At 45.8% G+C, this 14989-nt stretch overlaps 1 protein-coding gene and 1 long non-coding RNA gene across 3 annotated transcripts; both read left to right on the forward strand.

The window, feature by feature from the left end:
- The first annotated feature begins 3351 nt into the window (after nucleotides 1-3351).
- LOC124683825 lies at nucleotides 3352-6593 on the forward strand. Of its 2 annotated transcripts, none has more exons than XM_047218269.1 (3): nucleotides 3352-3690; nucleotides 3787-3857; nucleotides 3952-6593. In XM_047218269.1, exon 3 carries the CDS (start codon nucleotides 4094-4096, stop codon nucleotides 6305-6307), a length of 2214 nt encoding a protein of 737 aa, XP_047074225.1. In that variant the 5' UTR covers nucleotides 3352-3690; nucleotides 3787-3857; nucleotides 3952-4093; the 3' UTR covers nucleotides 6308-6593. The 2 variants fall into 2 exon arrangements, with proteins under 2 accessions (XP_047074225.1, XP_047074228.1); XM_047218272.1 differs by having other exon boundaries at nucleotides 3792-3857.
- Nucleotides 6594-7696: 1103 nt separating this feature from the next.
- On the forward strand, nucleotides 7697-11722 carry LOC124682666. The gene is made up of 5 exons (XR_006996366.1): nucleotides 7697-7900; nucleotides 8024-8178; nucleotides 8948-9180; nucleotides 9258-11427; nucleotides 11510-11722. It is a non-coding gene; the product is annotated as an uncharacterized LOC124682666 (long non-coding RNA).
- Nucleotides 11723-14989: the final 3267 nt, after the last annotated feature.

A 14989-nucleotide genomic window follows, 5' to 3' on the forward strand; every position in this document is an offset into this window, starting at 1 on the left:
GCAACGAACCCATCACATATTACATACATACTCAACGAAGTCAGGAAATAACAACTTGGTCGTCCCTGAATTATGCAAAGAGGACCCCCAACAACCTGATGGAAAACACATTCGGGTCCTACAATTCTCCTGCACGAGCGCAACATCACCGCCACCGGGGACGATGCCACTTGGGATGACGAGACAAACACCATAGAACTCGCAGAGAAGAAGCACTGCCTCCCATCTGGCTCACCGCCCGAGAATAAAAGGAACGGTCGCCTTTCGACCAAAAGAAACTATGGGAGAAGACCGCAAATCGACCAATGCAGTGGGAGGGGTAGCCTCCAATGTAGGCAACCCATCGATCACCGCAAAGGGCGACGTCACTTTTGAAGAACCACCGATGTTGATAAGCTTCAAACCCAGCAACGATCTCAAGAACACCAGCATGGAGATCCTCCTCGAGCAATGAAAATTTTGGACTATGATCGCTGAACTCCGCCTTAACTCCTTGTGATCTAACATGCACTTGCTTAACCCCATCCCCGCATCCAACACCTCGACGGTCGCGAGTAGCAAAGTTGAGCGGCGGGTACCCTTCACCCACATCTGAGCTTGGAGAAGGGGAACCATCGAGCTTATTTATCATGAGGGGAACGAGTTTACTCCTCAGTCCTCACCATCTTCGGCTCCAACCTCCGAAGCGTCATGGCGAAGGGGAGCATCGCCACCAGCCACCAGAGGCAGCCCGAGTGCCCCAGTAGCCATCTCCCACACGTCATAACGCCAATCCCCACTATAGGGGAGACACATCCTTAAAACAACAACTAAAACTAATGTATAGGGGTGCCTGGCTGCCTATACCAAGCTCACTCTAAACGCCGCCGCCGATGGAGGAAGTGGGAAGAGGAGCCGAGCGGTGAGAGCTCTGCGCGACTCTCAAGGGAGCGAGATGGTTCAAGAGGAAACTCTATGTACGCAACTTTAGATTATTGCATGACCCATGTATGCTACTTTGTGTTGCTCGACGAGCTACTATTTTTCATAGGTGCATATATGCATGAAACTTCATATTATTGTATGACCCATGTATGCTACTTTTGCATCTATAATACAACTGTGTTGTTTGACAAGCTACTATTTTTTCTAGGTTTGTGGTCTTTTACTATTGGAATCTACGGGTAGGTAGAACATGATATCCAGGTTTGTATTGTCCGCGGGCATACATATGTTGCTGGAATAACATGTAGGTTCCGATCACATGATTTACTTTGAACCTGCTATTTTGCCTAAGCTTTTCTTGGTTCCAATAAATCCTACTTTCTTGAATGCAATGTTGAGGCTTTTGTTGGCCCAGACAACTCAGTTTTTCTAAACAAATTATTCAATCATAGTGGTTTTACCAAGTGTAAGAACTCTGATGGCTGGTATATCAAACCTTGATTTGGCCAGGCGAAAAAACAGTCCAATATCTTCCATGGGATGTTTTTTCTAGGTTTTTTACATGATATTTGTTGTCCCTCAAGGCATCTACATCAGATCAACCTTAATTTGGGGTGAGGGGGTGCTGGATAAAGTGAGAGGTTTACCTCGAGATCTCCTTTAGGAATAACCTTTTCTCACGTACAAAAGTTTCAAGTTTCTTGGAAAAATGTTATGAGGGTAAAGTAGACTTTTCTCAAAGGGGCACGCTGAGCGTCCCCCGGGGGATCAAATCCCCGATCCCCCGGGTCCGCGGCCCTGCGATCTGGTTAACTTTTCACTAATAGCCGTCGATATTTCCGTGCGAAGCAGAGCAGCTCTTTTCCCCGGCCTCGTCTCTCCCCAATTCTGCTTCGCTCCCACCGACAAATTAGAAGGAAAAAACCCGCACAGCTCAGCCCATCAACCAGTCAGGGACCGGCGGAGCTCTGCCGTCAGCCATGACCGCCACCGAGGGCGGTGACGCTCGTCGAACCTATTCCCCTTGCATCAACAGCGGTGCAGCTTGCTGCAGCACGCAACCAACCTGCAGGGAAGAAGACGGCGACTTGATGCAGCTCGGCGGAGGTTCGCAGTAGTGCAGCAGCGCCGGCGTTGTACCAACTCCGGTGGCCTTTCGTACCACCGTCGCAGGCTGTTCGTAGCAGAGCCAAAGACCGTTCATAGCAGCACCGACGGCCGCTTGTAGCAATGACGGTGTGGATGGCTTGCAGCGGCGCCGGGGGCCGTATGTAGCGGCGCCGGTTGCCGTATGTAGCAGCGCCGGCGGCGGTCCATAGCACCACCGGTGATCGATGGCTTGCACCTTACAGCGGCGCCGGGGGGCCGCATGTAGCAGCGCCGGTAGCCGTATGTAGCAACGCCGGCGGCGGTCTGTAACACCACCGGTGGTGGATGGCCTGCAGCAGCCCGGCGGCCGCATGTAGCAGTGCCGGCGGCGGTTCGTAGCATCACCGGCCGCCTTATGTAGCAGAGCCGGCGGCGGTTCGTAGCACCACCGGTAGTGGATGGCTTGCAGCAGCCCGGTGGCGGTTCGTAGCAGTGCCGGCGGCGGTTTGTAGCAGCGCCGGCGGCCTTATGTAGCATTACCGGCGGTGGTTCATAGCAGCTTCGGCGACCGATGGAAGCAGATGCGAACTAACTTTGCAGCATATGGAGAGACAGCAGCAGCCGGCGATGGCGAGCGGTGGCGGATGGCTAGCAGCTTCTATGCACTTTGAGAGCAGTGCCGCCATGCCCTAGCAGCGGCGCTGTCCCGCCGGAAGCAGCGGTGACAAAGGCAGGGGAAGGAAGGCTTGGGCGACGGTGGCGTGGCGATGTTGGAAACGACGGCGGCGGCGTTGCAGCATGGAGAACCTACGGCAGGTCGGCGGCGCTTCGCGAACTCCATCTCACTTCGTCCTCTCCATGGAAGGGGACCGATGAATTTGGGGAAAATCAGAGGAGATAAGATGTACGGGACGGGAAAGAGAAACGAGCGGAGAAGAAAGCATCGGTGGTGTGTGGGCCCGTTTGGGGACGCGTGGCGTTCGTTGGAGGAGGAGGATGCGGTGCGTGCAATCCTCCGGGGGATTGCCAGCTTTTTCCTTTCTCAAAATACCATCGCATTCGCATCTGTGTGGGCCGAATCTGGGTGAGCGGGCCGGCACTATTACTCGCTTCAAGCTCCTGCTCTATACCACCGAACTGCTCCTATCGGCTTCCCATGTACGACCGCGCCGCCAAGAGCCATCTCCGGATCTCCCACCACCGCCGCGCCGCTCCCCTTCGCCGGCCTCCACCAGATCACCGCCGCGACGTTCCCTCTGCCGGACTCCACCAGACCACCGCGGTGCCGCTCCCCTCCGCCGGCCTCACAGGAAGACGTCCGCGCCACTCACATCCGTCGCCCTCACCGGAACACGTCAGCGCCGCTCGCCTCAGTAGGCCTTCACCAGACCACCGCCGCTCCCTCCGCTCCGCTCCTTGAGCTCTCCTTTGAGCCGGCGGCGAGCTCCTGCAGGCTGCTCCTCTCCTTCCGCGGTTCCTCCCCGTTCCCCGACTCCACCCTCAGCCCTCTGACCCTCTCAAGCAGCAGGCTAGTCAGCAGCCAGCAGCGCGGCACGGAGGCAGGTAGGCCGGCGGCAGCTCGCTTGTTTAGACCCCGACCCCCACTTTGCTCTCGCAGGCAGTAGCATCAGCAGCACCCATCCAAGGTTCACTCCTCGTGCCATTGCCTTACTAAAGGTGATGCACAGATAACTAATGATTTGATTTGCCGCTCCATGTTCATTGTACACTTACTAAAAATCTAATTCTATCCCTTTTGGAACTTGGAGTTAGAACAGAGATCAACTTTGTCAGTTGGAGAGGCTTGGCGCTGCTTCGACATCCTCAGGAGAGCAACCAAGAAGGTAATCTGCTGTTCGTAGCTTCTATACATATATTTTCGTATCCCCGTATTGGTGCCTTTCCAAAATGGCGAATTTACGTATCTGTGCATTTTAGATCGCCACATGCTCGGCGCTGCTTGCTGGAAGATGGCGCGGCACTGATTGGTGGAAGTTGTAACGGCGATCTGATATCTGACATTTGTCCGAATCCATTGTGAGTGCGTGGCTGCGTGTGTACCTTTTTTAGCCTCGTTGGAATGGAGTGCAACAAGGATGAGGCCCTTAGGGCGAAGGAAATTGCAGAGAAGAAGTTTGAGTCCCGGGACCTGCAAGGGGCCAAGAAATTCGCTCTCAAGGCCAGTACACTTTTTCCTGATCTTGAAGGCATTGTGCAGCTTATCACCATGTTGAATGTTTACCTTACCTCGGAGGTGAAGATTGCTGGCGAGAGGGACTGGTACTCTATCCTTTCCGTGGACACGTCGGCAGATGATGAAACTGTGAAGAAACAATACAGGAAGTTAATGCTCCAGCTCCATCCCGACAAGAACAAATCTGTGGGTGCTGATGGTGCATTCCAGTTTGTTAAAGAGGCATGGAATGTGCTGTCCGATAAAACCAAGAGAGCGCTGTACGACCAAAAAAGGAAATTGTTTGTACTACAGCAGAAGACATCTCAATCAAATAAGACAAGTGTAGCTCCTGGTGCAGCCAATGGCTTCGATAATTTCACAGCAAAAGCGCCCGCTTCCAGAGCAAAGGCAAACAAGCAAAAGACAGGATCAGCAACATCTGCAGTGCGGCAGCGCCCGCCTCCTCACCATCAGGCTCCTGCTCCACCTCCACCTCCAGCAACACATCCTACATTTTGGACTTCATGCAATAAATGCAAGATGAATTTTGAATATCTCAAAGTGTATTTAAATCAAAATCTTCTCTGCCCTAGCTGCCGTGAGCCATTTCTAGCGAAAGAGGTGCCGGTGCCACCGACTGAGAATGTTCATGCAGTACGGGATTCAAACATCAGTGCTGCAACTCAAGATGCGAGCACTAGCAGAAATTTCCAGTGGGGTTCGTTCTCAAGGGCAGCTGGTGCTGCTAGTGCTACTGCATCATCTGCTGCTGCTACTCAAGCTGCTAATATGGTTCATCAGACGTATGAGAAAGTTAAGAGAGAGAGGGAGGAGGCACAAGCAGCAGCAAGAAGGGAAGATGCTCTACAGAGGAAGCACAATCTTCTAAAAAGGAAAGCAAATATGGAGAATGTTAGCCATGGCATGGGTGCTGGTGCATCTGGAAAGAAGATGAAAACTGTGGGTAAAGAAACTGGAGTTGGTTCTTCCTCCTTTCTCTCAGGTCCATGGGCCAATTGTGTTAGAACACCAGGCTGTAATATACCATTTTCAACCAACGGTGAAACCTTTAAGTTTCAAGGTGTTAATGGTGTACCCAGTTGGAGACCCATACCTACTCGGATCAGCGTAACTAAGACTTTCTCTCAGCCAGATATCAGGAGAATTTTGATTGACAAGATGAAAAGCGATCTGAGGGAGAAGCTAGGGGAGATGAGAAGTAAACCATTCCAAGTTACTCTTGATGGAAAAGCGAGCAAAAAACACGTGGTTAACGGACATGTTGAGGGTAATGAAACTCTTGCATCAGATGATGGTACTACAAACAAAGATGTTTGCGCTGATCCTGAGGAGAATGGTTCTGCTAATAGCGCAGGTTCTGAAAACGAAGATGACGACCCTTTCTCTTATACTGTTCCTGATCCTGATTTCCATGATTTTGATAAGGATCGTACTGAGAAATCTTTTCAGACTGACCAAATTTGGGCTTCATATGATGACGAAGATGGTATGCCTCGTTATTACGCATATATTCAGAAACTTATTTCCGTGAATCCGTTTAAGGTCAAAATAAGTTATCTTGCATCAAGGACGAACAGTGAATTTGGACCGTTGAGTTGGGTTTCTTCTGGCTTCATAAAGACATGTGGTGATTTCTGGATTGGTAAATATGAAACCGTTGATATTATCAACATGTTTTCTCACCAGATTAAATTCGAGAAAGGTCCACGTGGGGTGGTCCAAATATATCCACGGAAAGGTGATATCTGGGCTTTGTACCGAAATTGGTCCCCTGATTGGAATGAAGATACTCCTGATGATGTGCTTCATGTCTATGATCTGGTTGAGGTACTGGATGATTATGATAAAGACCATGGAATTTCTGTTATTCCCTTGATTAAGGTTACTGGATTGCGAACAGTTTTCCAGCATCATCAGGACCGTGATGCCATCAAGAGGGTCCCAAAAGAAGAGATGTTTCGGTTTTCACATCAGGTTCCTTTTTACAGGATGACAGGGGAAGAAGCTCCGAATGTCCCCAAAGATAGCTATGAGGTAGACCCAGCTGCTATTTCTAAGGAACTTCTTCAGGAGGCAGAGGGAACTTCTAAATGCTGATTAAAACAGTTGATGCTGACTCCATTATGCCTTTGTTGACCTGCTGTTTAGAATCTAATATTTGTCGACATTTGCTAGTTTCTATAGTTTCCTAGCTTCTGTTACTTTTGACAATTACCTTTTGGATACAATGATTGGTCTGGGGATAGCCATTCCTAAATCATCTTGTAGGGCATCTGGGCAAGTGTCTTGTCATCTCAACAATGTTGCTGATAGTGTGAGTAAAAGACAGTCATCTTGTATGTCACAAAAGTATCTGATATGCAATGTTTGTTCTTGTCTAAAACTTTAAATCGCTGACACTGCTACTTTTTTGCTTGTCCGAGATTTTGGCCGTTCTATTCAGGGAGAATCTTCTGTTCCTATCCCTTTATCCAATACATGATATTTCACATCTTCCATGTTGGGAATATAACGTGCACAATGTAAATCAGTTAACTTTATCTCCACCATTCAATTCTATCTCCATTAGTTATGTTTTTATGGGCAGGCCTCTTATTTAACCATTAGCTTCTGTATTTGTTTTCGTTTGTGGTCAAAGCGGTGATAGAACTGAGGAGTAGTTCCAGGATGGAGCCACGCGTCCCTCGCAGGCCCGGGAGACGTTCTCTGTCAACTCTTCCCCAGCTCCCGTCCTCCTTTGTCCTTTCCCTCTCCGCTCAGAGCCACCGTGTTGAATGGCGGCATGGAGGAGACGGTCCCCACTTGCCCTATTTTTCTCCTTTTCCTCGTCACTTGCCGCACCATCTCATGTTGCCATCCACTCCTCCACGCCTCTACCCCTCCTCCTTGAGGTTCAGCAAGAGGTTCGCTCCTCGACGACCCGGTCACTCGGTCAGCCAGCCCAGCGAGACCAGAACGGCCTCAACAACCTTGTGTTGCCTCCGTCGCCGGCTTGCCGGATGCGGCTTCTCAGGACCTCACCGGCCGATCCGCGGTGTGACTGCGCCACGGCCAGCACCGCCGCGGGACCTCATCAGCCGATCCGCGGTGTGGTTGCATGACGGCTAGCACTGCCGCCGTCTGCTCGGCCATCTATTCCGGATCTGAGCGCGGAGGATAGTGAAGGAAGAGGAAGCCGACCATGGCGGTTGGACTGAAGCGGCGAACACGGATGGAGGAGGTCCTGCTGCCGTATCTTTCCGTCGCGCTCGAGAACGATTCTCGGCGGCAACAGAAGACGAACATTCTTGGCCGTACGTGTCTACGTGAGTGGGCATGCAGGATGGATGACCTCAACGGGCAGCGCTCAGGCCTCCCTCCTCTTGCCACTATCCCTCCGGTGGAAGCCCGTCCTTGCCAACGCTAGCGCCACAGTCGCCTCTGGCTCTACAACTGCCGTGGCTCGACCCTCCGTGCAGGGCATCAGGAGAGTATGAGGCAATGTCCCAAGCTCGCCGTGCAGGGCATCAGGAGAGTATGAGGTAATGTCTGAAGCTTGCTGTTGCTCCCCGGCCCCCGGGCGTTGAATCTGACATGAGGACGAAGGTCACTCCAGATCGGAGAGAGGAGTCCATGGTGGACTGACGACTTGCCAATGGCCTGCCTGTGTATTCTTGCTTTGCGCGATATCTGCTATGCTACATTCATCTGGTGAGTTTTGTTTGCTTCGTGTCTGCACTTTTTAGTGTTTCTAGCATGTGCAAACTTAGCTTGGTGATTTCAGACTTGGATAGAAAGAAAGTCTGGCTACTAACACTCTGGCAGTTGCATCAGGGTAGCCTGGCGTTCAACTCTACATTGTCAACAAGAGGCAAGGTGACATTGTTGGTGTTGCTATTCCGTGCTGCCTAGTTCACCAAGGTTCCCACCCATTTGTCTATGACAAAAGAATTCTTAGGAATATATCACTGAATACCGCCGCAATAGAGGTGAGCACTACACGATTGATTCATGATTGGTTATTAGATATTTTGATTAATTATGTGTGTTTGATTAATTCAGTACGTTTGATTTCCCTACCATGTAGTATCGAATGAGCCTGGTCTGTCAGTATAACTATTGGGCATGTTAGTTTTTTCTGCAATCTTACATGGTAATCACCTAGGGCTGATTGTTTGAGCATGTCATATTTGCCACTTCACCAGCATTGACAATGATTGCTCCTTCTTACAGCGCTGCTTTCCTTCGTTAAGCAAAAAACGCATGTGAAGAACCCTACTTTTTTTCCTCCACTGTGATTTGTCCATCCAATCCTGCTGGTTTAGTTCTCCCTCGGTACTTTAGTTAGGGCCTTAGGGCTACTAGGAGATCAATTGTTGCTTATAGATATCGGCCGGTGGCATGTCCTTTTAGATTGATTAGGTTGATGACAACTTCGTGTTTTTTTGCTCTATATCTTCTGTCAGTGCATGACTTTAGAAGATCAAAATTCTACTTCTTGGTATTATTTTGCTTCATCTCTTCCTGTGCTCGACTTCACAAGATAAAATTCAGTTGTCGCTGACATTGAACGAAAAAATTGTTTTACACAATAAACTTCAAAGAAATATGAACATAAAAGCATATTAATTACATTAACATGAATACATATATGATATACTATTTAATTTAGTCCATAGATGTTCATGGTTATATCTGAAGAACAGTACACATAATAACTGCTGTTTTGCTTTTGTGTTGTCCTCTTTATTTCTGCAGTCGCGAGTTTTCCTGTCTTGCCTATTGCAAGAGCTGTTGTGTATGGTTGCAAGCGGAAGCTCATTCAAAAGCTTGTGCCTCTATTAAGAGAGATCTGCTCTGCATTTCTTATCTCTCTCTATGTATAGTGATTTCCTCTGTTCTTTGTCAAATTAACATGGTTTTGGTTTGTTTGCAGGACGATTTCCAATTTCAGTTACCTTTGTTCCAAAAGTGTCTAATTTATTGAACTGGTACTATACACTTTCATCTGTTTGTTCATGCCTTTTCTTTTTGGATTATTGATGTTTTTCCGGTTTCTTCGTTCCAGCTGAGACACCTTACGGTTGTTTTGTTGTTGTGTCGGGGTTACAAATGGCCGAAGATTACTTGATCGATAATGGCAATATAGGGCAGATGATATATCATATTTGACGAGCTCGTGGCCATGTAGTCTCATCTTATTTGTATTTCTATATTTTTAATATTGTATTTACGTCCACTGCAATATTACGTAACTGAATGACCTTCCCATTAAATAGAATTATCTGTCTGCAGTTATATGGAACTCTATTTTCTCACCTGACTTATGATGGAAATTACTCATGTATATTGGAGTTTAACTGACTGGTGCCCTACTAATACAGATGGCTGGGTGAGTCTCCCTTTTTCTGTCTAAATGAGTTTATTAGAATATCCAATGAACTCTTTTAAATGGAAGTAGGACGCCTTCAAGTATGTGTAATGAATATTAATCAGTAGATAAGCCATGAACAGTCAAACCATTAGCAATGAGAACCCATGCCGCTCTCTTGAGCTTTGGCACTACCTGGATCCTTTACTTCCCCGTGCCGCTCGGCTTCCTCTGCAGGTGGGCTATCCTGGTGATGGGTGATGGGACCTGGAAGACAAGGTGTTCATGGTGATGGGTGTCGGCACTGCCAACACCCATCACCACTCGGCACCTCCGTTAGCTCAACTGTCGGATCACGTTCTCCATGATGAACTACTCAACTTTGGTATTTTGCAGTTCAGGATCTCTACTTGGCGGTTTAGTTGAGTTCTGTTTTCATTGTTTTTGTGCAAACATGATCCAAGATAAAGCAAAGAGCGATAAATAATTTTTAGATGATATAAGATGGCTATGATAATATTTTTCTCGTGACTTACTCAACCTTGGCCTTTTGCAATTAAGGATCAGGCATCTACATTGTGGTTTAATTGTAGTTTCATCTGATTTTTTGGTGGGTTCATGAAGCAAGGGATGGTAACTAATTTTTAAATCATAGAGGAAGGCTATCACAAAAACTTAACTGGTAGTTGGTGGATACATGAAACGAGGCCTCTGGATAGGGAGAAAGGAGGCGAGGTGAACCAGCTGCTATCGTTGATCGTCCTGGCCATGTCCTCTTTCTCTACAGACATTTGTAGAAGTCTCATGTCATTGTGCAGTTCGATCGGATAGCAGCTCAGGATTAGTTGATCTCCAACCAGTTAGCGAGAAACAGTCATAGAAGTGTCATGTTATTTTGCAGTTTGATTTAAGAGCTGCTCGGGATAATTCCAGTAGGTATTGTCATGGTAGATAGTTGCTATCTCATCTGTTCAATGCCTCTACCACCCGGGTATGGCATATATTAAGATTCAGGATTGTTTCGGTTTTTTAAAATTTGGTTATAATATAGGGACAATGTCAGCCGATTATAATATATATGACATTAGCTGAGCCCTATTCAGCCAATTATATGATAATGTTTTAATCTAAGTAAATCAAGTACAACTGTACCATTTGGTTTTTTGATTTTATGATTGGGATTTATGTGATTTTGCATTTTCGACTTATGCTACACTGGGTCTCCAGTAGACGTTCTATCTAAGGTTTAGCATGAAAGTATATTAATCGTTTGCCTTTATGAATCTGAACATTAGCATTTTAGTGGAAAGATACAGTCCAATTTAGTAATAGAAGACATAAATATTGTTACTGTTGTCTTTGTTACTGCATGATAATGATAATTTGCTTAGTGTGGTGCTCTATTTCTAAGTTACTTTCATCCAAGTTACCTTGTTAGTAATCTGTAGTTGAATTACTGTGGGCCTAGGTTGTCCTCTTTGGTCTGGATGGTTACAAACGTTGTGTGTAGTGTCAAAAATTGTGATAAAATATCTACCTAATATTTTATGTTCAATATTCTTGCTATAGCACTAGATTCCACGGAAACGAGAAATGTAGTGTACCGAGAGGTGCTCGATTGTCTGTAGGCGCTGCTTCTTACAACCATGTGTTTTAATGTAGATACTTTCAGCTTTAATTCTCTTGCGTTTTTCAGTAAATGTGCATTTAATTTCTTATGCCCTTCTATTCTTTACGTGTGCCATTTCAACTTAGCAACTAATGTTTTCTGTTCATATCCATTTTGTTTTTGTGCTTAGGTTTCCCTTTATGATGAAGCTATTGGTGCTACCATGGATGGATCTCCTCCTGTTTAGATACTGCTTTGGTGACATCTTGGATTCTACTTGCCTCTGTTATTTCTATTAAATTGCACAAGTTCAGACTTGACCATACAAGGTGAATTGCAGGTTCAAGGTGATATACAGTGAACCATCTGAAGAAAAGGCAGTTCCTGTTGAGAGTTGGTTCAAAAGCTATGTGCATAAGCTCGAGACCTCAAGTCGCTTAATGAATACAGCCAGTGCTTAGTTTCGTGTATATTTTTAGGCAGTGCAAGAAGTACATAGCCACTCTTTTGTTTTCTGTACATTTCACGTGATGAGACTTCTTCCGACTCTTTGTTTCATATTGCCTGTTATCTTACTTAACTTGCGGTACCCAAGTATATGAAGAGTGCCCTATCTGCGGTACGCAAGTATATGAAAAGTTTGCTGTTTATGTTTGCTCTTTTTTTGCTCATTATCATTGTTGTTGTGAGCACGCAACAATGCATTGTGCAGCTAGGGTTCGGTTAAGTAAATCTGCACCGCACGGTTGCAACCTCTCAAGACGGCTCTCATTTAAACTCCGCGCTTCAGTAGCCCGTCAAAACGACTGCAGAGAGCAGTTATTCAGCTCCACGATGTCCTATAGACACACGGGCGTGGTGTGCGCCGCCTCACACTTCCTAGTACTACCTCCGTTTTATGGAATAGGGTTTTCTCGTTTTACGTGTTTTTTGTTTGACTAAGAATTACTTCAAATAGATAAAGATTATTTGTATGAAATTAATATTATTAAAAAGTATTTTTCAATACGAATCTAATGATACTAATCACATATAATATAATCAAGATTTCATTGCTCAATTTTTATGGTCAAAGTTCATCTTGAAATATGCGTGCGTCTTATTCCTTGAAACGGAGGTAGTACCATTTACCAGGTTACCATTATGGGTGGTTCTGGAGGTACTCCATCAACACACTATTTCAGGTGGCTGAATGGGGTATTCTTTTGTCCTTGGTTGTCTGCGAAGCTTTTTTTTCCTGTAGTTCTTTTGATCCCCCACAGTTAACCAAATCCTGAACGGCATTAACGTTTGGGTATATGAAGAAAGCTTTTTGCAGAATACCAGCTGTTTGTTTTCAGGTACGTTGACTGTCCATGTAATGTTTACCTAGCTTTTCAAGGTAAATTATGAAGTAGAGTGAAAATATATTGAAAGTATGCATCTCTCCTCTTTAATTTTTTCACCTTCAATGAGCTAACTGCATGTAGAAAACAAGAAAAATATGTGTTCAATATTGTTGGATTTGATTTCCGTGCGATGAGAGAGAACCAATTAAAGTGGATTGAAAAGATAGGAGTACAATCTTTTGTGTACAAAGTTTAGAGCTAGATGTCCACTATTTTACTTGAGGATGGAGGGAGTACATTTTTGTCTTTGCATTTAATAGGTCCTAGTATGAATAACTATATTCAACTGATCAACTCAAATACTCCTATGATGTATGTTATCCTATGTTTAGAGGATTCATCTTAATATCCGGTGCATATGAAGCTAAAGAAAGCTAAATCTTAGAACGCGATTGGTTGCTCGCACCGGGTTTTCCCCTTTCGTGCCATCACATGAAAATTGGCTAGGTAACTCCCGTATGAGTAGAAACGTGGCTTGGGCTAGCATTGACACTACGTTTAGATGCTAGCAATTCTACTTGGGCTCGGTTTGAGAAACAGCAGGCAATTCGATTGCTAGGCTGTTTTATGCTTGGAAGAAACTTACCATGGTGTTTGGTTGCGTGCGAAACGAGGAATGTGATAACCTCTTCCCCAAATGGTGTAGTTACCACTTACCACCTGATACGTCTCCAACGTATCTATAATTTCTGATGTTCCATGCTAATTTTATGACAATACCTACATATTTTGCTCACACTTTATAATGTTTTTATGCATTTTCCGGGACAAACCTATTAACAAGATGCCGAGGTGCCAGTTCATGTTTTCTGCTGTTTTTGGTTCCAGAAAAGCTGTTCGGGCAATATTCTCGGAATTCGACGAAACAAAAGCCAAACCTCCTATTTCTCCGAGGGACACACGGAGCCAGAAGGGAAAGCCAGGGGGAGGCCCACGACCTCTAGACCATAGGGGGGCGCGGCCAAGGAGGGGGGCGCGCCGCCATATGGGGTGGGCCCCCCGGGCACCCCCTCGCGCCGCCCTTTCGCCTATATATTCCCTCGCGACGCGAAAACCCTACATCAACACATCATACTCCAGAAAGACTCCCGGAGCGCCGCCGCCATCGCGAAACCTAGTTTCGGGGGTCAGAAGTTCCTGTTTTGGCACCCTGCCGGGACGGGGATCGACCCCCGGAGCCTTCTCCATCATGCTCCGTGAGTAGTTCCCCCATGGACTACGGGTTCTAGCAGTAGCTAGTTGGTACTCTCTCTCCCATGTACTTCAATACAATCATCTCATGAGCTGCCTTACATGATTGAGATCCATCTGATGTAATCGGTGTTGCGTTTGTTGGGATCCGATGAATTGTTACATTATGATCAGTCTATCTATAAAGTTTGTGAAGTTATTGTTGCTGCAATCTTGTTGTGTTTAATGCTTGTCACTAGTGCACGAGTGGCATGATCTTAGATTTGAGCTCCATAATTATTGCTTAGATTGCATCTACAAGTTGTTTGCACATGTCTATGTCCGGAACCCGAGGCCCCAGAGTGACAGCAACTGGGATAAATGGAGGGGATGGCTTAAATATGAGGATCACATGTTTTCACCAAGTGTTAATGCTTTGCTCCGGTGCTCTATTAAAAGGAGTACCTTAATTACCAGTAGATTCCCTTGAGGCCCGGCTGCCACCGGCTGGTAGGACAAAAGATGTTATGCAAGTTTCTCATTGCGAGCACGTATGACTATATATGGAAAACATGCCTACATGATTAATAAACTTGATGTTCTGTCTTAATGCTATTTCAATCCTATCAATTTCCCAACTGTAATTTGTTCACCCAACACTTGTTATTGGAGAGTTACCACTAGTGTAGATAGCTGGGAACCCCGGTCTATCTTTCATCATCAAATACTCACTCGGTCCTATATGCCATTAGAAGTAGTATCAACTATTTTCTGGTGCCATTGCCTCTGTGTTACAGCTACTGCTGCTGTGTTACTATTACTATTGCTCTCATATTACTGCTGCTTTCACATCACCCCTGTTACTAGTGCTTTTCCAGGTGCAGCTGAATTGACAACTCAGTTGTTAAGGCTTATAAGTATTCTTTGTCTCCCCTTGTGTCGAATCAATAAATTTGGGTTTTACTTCCCTCGAAGACTGTTATGATCCCCTATACTTGTGGGTTATCAAGACTATTTTCACGGCGCCGTTGCCGGGGAGCATAGCTCTACTCATAAGTTCACTCGGGGAGTACACTCTACCTCTCTCTCTGTTTTTATTTTATTTTGTTTTGCTTAGTTTACTTTTGTCTAGTTTATTTGTGCTTAGTTTATTTCTGTCTAGTATTATTTTGCTTAGTTTACTTTTGTCTAGTTTGTTTTTGTCTTGTTTTATTTTTCTTATAGACCCGAAAATCCATAAAAATTTGAAAAACCAAAAAATT

This window comes from Lolium rigidum, chromosome 1 (assembly GCF_022539505.1).
Source record: "Lolium rigidum isolate FL_2022 chromosome 1, APGP_CSIRO_Lrig_0.1, whole genome shotgun sequence".
In the NCBI taxonomy this organism is placed as follows: Eukaryota; Viridiplantae; Streptophyta; class Magnoliopsida; order Poales; family Poaceae; genus Lolium; species Lolium rigidum.